At 38.7% G+C, this 7,500-nt stretch overlaps 1 protein-coding gene across 1 annotated transcript in view; it reads right to left on the bottom strand.

Moving 5' to 3' along the window:
- Positions 1-7,403, bottom strand: part of LOC122255055 (regucalcin) — an 8,541-nt gene extending 1,138 nt beyond the window's left edge. Inside the window, exons 1-6 of the mRNA XM_086553308.1 lie at positions 7,262-7,403; positions 5,410-5,579; positions 3,777-3,992; positions 2,875-2,975; positions 2,325-2,439; positions 1,549-1,664 (exon numbers count right to left, since the gene is read on the bottom strand). Of these exons, the coding sequence (XP_086409434.1) occupies positions 1,549-1,664; positions 2,325-2,439; positions 2,875-2,975; positions 3,777-3,992; positions 5,410-5,579; positions 7,262-7,275 (732 nt within the window). The 5' untranslated portion in view covers positions 7,276-7,403. The remainder of the gene's footprint in view (positions 1-1,548; positions 1,665-2,324; positions 2,440-2,874; positions 2,976-3,776; positions 3,993-5,409; positions 5,580-7,261) is intronic.
- Between the last annotated feature and the right edge of the window lie 97 nt (positions 7,404-7,500).

Genomic DNA, 7,500 nt, shown 5'->3' with positions numbered 1-7,500 from the left:
TGGTTAGAGTGAAGGATTGTGAAGGATTGGTTAGAGTGAAGGATTGGTTAGAGTGAAGGATTGGTTAGAGTGAAGGATTGGTTAGGTGAAGGATTGGTTAGAGTGAAGGATTGTGAAGGATTGGTTAGAGTCCATTGTGTCGAATGCATGGTTTTGCGGAGCGAGGGAAGTCATTCATTCATTATTCATTCATTTTTTTCTACGTGGGTGAGTTTGTTGTAAATTTACTCGGATTGGCTCTTGTTGTGAATGGGGTGATGGGTGAGGAGGTTTATGGAAGCGATAACTGGGTTGGGGATGAATATATGGAAATGACAGTAATGTTTTCAGTATACTTCGCGCATAACGCACACAAGAATAACAGTTAGAGTAGTCTCAATCAACAGAATATAAAATAGAACACCACAGTCTGAAGCAAAACTAAAATAGAAAGGGAAATATAATTATACTTTTAACTGAAAACAAAGGAGAATAAAGTGAGGAAGTCAAACTATAGACTTTAATGATTGTATTCCAATTTGGACTGGACTTATTCTTATGCATGATAACAACACCGTAAAAAATATATATATATATATATTTAAAACGAGAAAGAAAACGCGATAAACAGAAACAAATTAATCAAGGTAGAGAGGAAGACATAGAGAGTAACGAGCATAAAATAGAATAAAAACAATCACAGAGATGTAGTTTCAAACAGACGAAAAAAATGATGATGTATGATTTTACATTGTAAGACACGTAACTGAAGTTTTGATGTTAGGTATTCTTCTGAAACTTCAGACATAAATAAATATCAAGAAAGCTAAATTTCGAATGCTAAAACATGAACTGGTAGTCCTTATTAACAGGCAAAACTATTATGTATTTACATCAAGTCATATAGCTATGAATGAATGAATTATTATATGAATGAACTGAAGTTCCTTTTAATTGTTTAAGATACTAATATAAAATTGATAATTCACCCTTATTAATAATCATATTTATATATATAATCATCATATCCTTTTCTAATGAACAACACCAAATGGTCAATATGCATACCTAATCGGCATTTGTAGATAAGAAAATAAAATGGAAGATCAAAGGACACAGCGTGTATCTTTTAATCCAATTTAATCCCTGCATCACGCGAAGCATTTATCATTATGTCCTTGCGACAATAACAATAACATAAGCTAATCAAAAAATATTATCATATTGATTAAGGTACATTGACTGAGTTATGACGTGCTTATAAATGACACATGCAGCCAGGCTAATTAGTCCAACCAAACCTATTTTCTAAACAAATCAAAACACACACCCTTCACGTCACTTACACAGAAACCCAATTCCCAATTCCATAAAAAACAGCAACAGACAAACATCTCCGATAGTTATAACAACAAAAGAAAAAAAAATCTTAAACAGAAAAACCAATTCCCAATTACAACCCCACCTCCACAAGACATAAAAACCAAAAAAAAAAACAAAAAAACACCGATACAGACAAACCCGAACACGAGACGAACAAGTCACCCGAACAAGGGGGGGAATGATTACCTGATGTCTGCCGAAGGACGCCACCCATAGGTTTCCCGTCACGTCGATCGCCATTCCATCCGGGACTTGATCCTCCAGGCCGGCCTCCGTGTAGTTGAGGAGTGGGCGTCGGTTACCTGGAGGGGGGAGGATGGGGGTGTTTTGAGAGGATGAAGGAGGGTTGGGGGGGGAGTGGGAAAGAGGAAGGAAGAGAGGAAGAGACAGAGAAGAAGGGAGGGGGGGAGAGGAAGGGAAGGAGGGAGGGAGAAACAGAGAGGAAGAGAAGGAGGGAAGGAGAGGAAGGGAGGGAGGGAGAGAGAGACAGAGAGGGAGAGAGGGAGGGAGGCAGGAAGAGGGAAGGAGGGAGAGACAGAGAGGAAGAGAAGGAGGGAAGGAGGGAGAGACAGAGAAGAAGGGAGGGAGGGAAGGAGAGGGAGGGAGGCAGGAAGAGGGAAGGAGGGAGAGACAGAGAAGAAGAGAAGGAGGGAAGGAGGGAGAGACAGAGGAAGAGGAGGGAAGGAGGGAGAGAGAGAGGAGGGAAGAAGGAGAGGCAGGCGGTAAAAGGAGAAAAGGGAAGGAGAGAGAGAGAGAGAGACTGATTGAGAAAGAAACAAAAACAGAGAGACAGTGTGCGTATTCGTATGCGTGTCCATGTGCATGTACGACTTTTTTTTGTACGTGTACAGCGTGCATGTACGTGCGTATATACATATATCACATCCCAAAGAACCCAGACATAACACATCCCAACGCAAATAATCCCTGGTCTCACTCCCTCGGCCGCCTCCCCCACTCACTGATGGCTCCGGACTCGTCATGGTAGTCGAACTCGTCGATGGTGCGAGTGTGAGTGTCCACGTAGTAAAAGCTCCTTCGGTCAGGACTCCACGCGAGGCCGTTCGATAGGAATACCTGGGGGGGAGGGGGAGGGGAAGGGAAGGGATGGGATGGGAGGGAAGAGGAGGGGGGAGGGGGGAGGTGAAGGTGGTAAGGGAGGGGAGGGGGAAGGGGAGGGTGGAGGTGAAGGTGGTAAGAGGTTCTCGTGGTTACTAAATGTAATAATAATTAATGTGTAATAGTTACTAATATGTAATAGTAATGGTAATGATACTCATTACAATAATAATAGTAATAATAATAATAGTGATTATAAAAATTATCATTATCATAAAATTATAACAGCAACAACAATACTAGTAGTACTAGCAGTAGTAATAGGAGTAGTAATATTAATAGTAGTAATAGTAATAACAGTAAGTATAATAATAAAGCAAATACTCAATATCAGCAACATCAGAAGAAAAAAAATAATAACACTGATTATAATAAAAACCCAGCATGACTTACCGAAGCCCACTTAGTGACGACGAGATTGCTGTCCAACCTGTACAGGCCGGCAGCGTCAGCCTCCGTCGCCACAGCGTCTTTCTCTAATGGCGCCACCGTGCCTGTAAAGGGGAAGAGGGCGCGGGGTTAAAGGAATTTTGTTGTTCGTAAATGTGGTGGGATTTGAGTGTAGGGTATTGTAGGGTTGGAAATGGCCGTGTTTGATGATTGGTTTAGGGTGTAAGGTTAGGTGAAATTTTGATTTTTTTAAAATAATAGCGTTGTTTGAGTGTAAAATCTGTTATAAAATCAATTTATATGTTATAAAATTATATTTATATATATAATTTGTTATGTTTAAGTATATCGGCATTTAAATACAACATCTCAAAGTGCATACAAAAAATATATCTTTAAAATAGCGTCATTTGAATGCAAAATATTCTTAGTGTCCTCGCTCCCGCTAAAAAGTACAGGGCGCGGGTTAAAATAAATTATTCATCGAAACAGGTCATTTGAGTGCAAAATCTTTAAATGTGTAGAATCACTGTATCTGGGCATATTCATAAAATGTGTAAAATATTTACTTCATTTTTATTACGTTTTGCAACAGAAGAATAACAAATTGTTTCTCTTGACATTAATTCAATATTTTGAGATTTTAACCATTTATTTTTTTTTATATTATTGGATGATATATATATTTTAACTTCTAAGTAATCGGAAAAAAAATCTAGTTGATGATGATGATGATAATGATGATGGTGATGATGATGATGGCGGTGATGATACTGATGGTAATAACGGTGATGATAATAGCGATACCGATGATATTAATAACAACAACGACGCTGAAACACATAACAACAACAACACTACCAATAACAGTCCCAACAGCGCCCCAGACTCAAGCTCTCACTCACCCGCCCAAAGTCTGCCTTGAGGGTCGCACTTGGCATCGTTGAAGCCAAAGTCCCTGGTCGTGTGGATAGCCTTCGCGGTCGTGTTGTGGTCGTCGGGGTCATAGACCGACCACCGGAAGAGCGACAGGTCTTTCCCTGCCACGGCCATGTACAGGTCGGGGTCGCCTTCCACTGGGACAGCCGCAGATACCAAGTCGTTGGGACCACCGGTCTTGCCTCGATGGAGTTGGGAGAAGTTTTAGAGGTCGTTATGTGTTTTGTGGGAGAATTATTAGTTAGCTGAAGTTGCTATATATACGTGCTTATATATATGTATATATATATATATGTATATATATATATGTATATACTGTATATATATGTATATATATATATATATATATATATATATATATATATATGTATGTATATATATATATATATATATATATATATATACATATATATATATATATATATATATATATATATATATATGTGTGTGTGTGTGTGTGTGTGTGTGTGTGTGTGTGTACATGTATATATATTTTTTTCTCTCTCTCTTATGTATGAGGGTTATTTATAACACATCTTGCAACTATATATTTATGATAGTGTAATATAAGATATATGTTGCTATGATTATTTTGGTGAATGTCATATATAATTAATATTGCTGTATTTTTGAGAGGATTACATATACAACATCTAAGACTTTTCACTCATTTTTTGTAAGAGTTATATACAACCTATTTACTATAAAGGTCTAGTGAGAGTGTTATTGATAGCATATGTTGCTGTAAATATACCTGTTGATTTTACAGTTAAGAATGTATTTCTGAGCGTTTATAAACAACATACAGGGTGTTGTAGTGAATACGCTTTTTGGTTTGACTGTCTAATTTGTTAGCGGTCTATCTAATACATGGCACATTGAATACATTAGTGGTTGGATAATTATATGACATTGTTACGATTCCAGTCCACATGTAAACTAGGCAAAGGGATTTGTTGCTCTTCATCCTAGATACGAATTTTATGGAACTTGATTACAATGATTCTGATCCTTGTTATATTCTCAACTTGGGGAGGGAAGGGGAGGGGGGGAGGGAGGGAGGGAGAGAGAGAGAGAGAGAGAGAGAGAGAGAGAGAGAGAGAGAGAGAGAGAGAGAGAGAGAGAGAGAGAGAGAGAGAGAGAGAGAGAGAGAGAGAGCAAGAGGGAGGAGGAAGGGAGGGAGAGAAAGATAGAGAGAGAGAGAGTGAGAGAGCAAGAGAGAGGGGGGGGGGGGAGAGTGAGTCCAGTGACTGGGAGAGAAAGAGAGAGAGAGAGAGAGAGAGAGAGAGAGAGAGAGAGAGAAAGAGAGAGAGAGAGAGAGATTGATTTTGATATGTTTATTCATATTATATACAGGGACTGGGAGAGAGTCAGTCCAGTGGCTAGGAGAGAGAGCGACTTTTGACTTGAGAAAGAGAGAAACGGAGAGAGAGAGAGATCGAAAAAGACATCAAAAAAGACAAAAACAGAGAGACAGAAGTAAAAAAAAGACACAGACAAAACAAAACAGAGCTACAGAAACAGACTAGAAACATAAACAAAAACGAGAAACCCTCGCCACACACTCCCACCGAAACCGAACAAGGCCAAACGACCCACCGAGTCTGAGGACCTGCTGTCTGCCGGTGTGGAAGAAGCTCCTCCTGAGGATGTTGCTGTAGACGTCGGCGAGCATAAGGGCCTGGAGGCTCTCGATCCAGTGAGGTCCTTCCCCCAGCACCATCTGCGGGAAGTCCAGCGGCTCCACCGTCACGCCCTCCATCAAGGCACTGCGAGGTCGTGTGTGTTTTTAGTTTTTTTTTAATAGAGGTTTTGGATGTAATAGGGATTTTAAGATGGATAGGGGTAGGAATATTAGTAGAGGTTTGGGTGTAATAGGGATTTTTAAATTGATAGGCGTAGGAATATTTGTAGAGGTTTTGGATGTAATAGGAATTCTTAAATGGATAGGCGTAGGAATGTTAGTAGAGGTTTGGATGTAATAGGGATTTTAAAATGGATAGGCCTAGGAATGTTAGTAGAGGTTTGGATGTAATAGGGATTTTAAAATGGATAGACCTAGGAATATTAGTAGAGGTTTTGGGTGTGATAGGGATTTTAAAATGGATAGGCCTAGGAATATTAGTAGAGGTTTTGGATGTAATAGGGATTTTAAAATGGATAGGCCTAGGAATATTAGTAGAGGTTTTGGATGTAATAGGGATTTTAAAATGGATAGGCGTAGGAATATTAGCAGAGGTTTGGATGTAATAGGGATTTTAAAATGGATAGGCCTAGGAATATTAGTAAAGGTTTTGGGTGTGATAGGGATTTTAAAATAGATAGGCCTAGGAATATGAGTATGAGTTATGTGAATGTGATTACTGCTAAATATGAGTCTGTATTATTACTCTAACCTAATAATGAGAATGATGATGATGGTGATTGTAATGACAATGATAATGATGATAAAAAGTATATTGATAATGATAACTATGATAACAGTAACGATAACTAATAAGTAACACACACACACACACACACACACACACACACACACACACACACACACACACACACACACACACACACACGTACACACACACGTACACACACACACACACACACACACACACACACACACACACAGACACACACACACACACATCAAAATCTATGATAATAACACTATAACACACTGCATCAATAAATGGCATCTTAACACCATGAAACCAAATGCACAAAACACTAAACACTATAATAAGCACTATGATACCCTAAAGATTAAACCACGATAACAGTTACCATGAAATTCACTATAACACCATGATAACATACTGACCCGCTTTTACGAACACCATAATAACAACGAGCCCACCATAACAAGTACCATAATAAAATATAACCCACCATAATAAACAATATTACACTACAGTATCATACTAACCCACTTTAACAGGCACCACAATAACCTACTAACTCACTATAACAATAATCATCAAAATACACTAACACACTATAACCAGCACCATGCTAACACATAAAACCACCCTATAAAAAAACACCACCAAAATACACTAATCCACTATAACAAATACCATATAAACACAACATAAACAAACACTACCAAAATACACTAACCCATTAAAACAAACACCATAAAAAACACTATAACAAACACCACCAAAACGCACTAACTCACTATAACAAACACCATAAAAAACACTAACACACTATAACAAACACTACCAAAACACACTATAACAAACACCAAACAACCCCACAACCCCACAACATAAACAAACATCACCAAAATCCACTAACCCACTATAACACCATAAAAAACACTAGAACAAACACCATCAAAACACACCAACACACTATAACAAGCACCAAACAAACCCACACTAACACACCATAAACAAACACCACCAAAACACACTAACACACCATAAACAAACACCATATTTACCTCGTCTGGACCATAACGCCGGTGCTTCGATTCCCAGCAAGTGCTTGAGATGACTGGTCGGTACAAAACAGTGCAGTGCTTTTGTGAAAGTTAGCGACTGTGACCTTGGCGAGTCACCTGATTTGCTTGAATTGCAATAATGTGGATGACTTTGGATGCATGCAATCGGAGTTTTCCGTGGGACTGATTTTGTGATTGTCAGAATAAGGAGGGAGGGTGATAAAGGAAATAGCTGAATG

Source organism: Penaeus japonicus, unplaced genomic scaffold (genome assembly GCF_977035675.1).
Source record: "Penaeus japonicus unplaced genomic scaffold, GWHDUDI00000001_assembly GWHDUDI00000028, whole genome shotgun sequence".
In the NCBI taxonomy this organism is placed as follows: Eukaryota; Metazoa; Arthropoda; class Malacostraca; order Decapoda; family Penaeidae; genus Penaeus; species Penaeus japonicus.
This window is presented reverse-complemented; position numbering and strand designations above follow the sequence as displayed.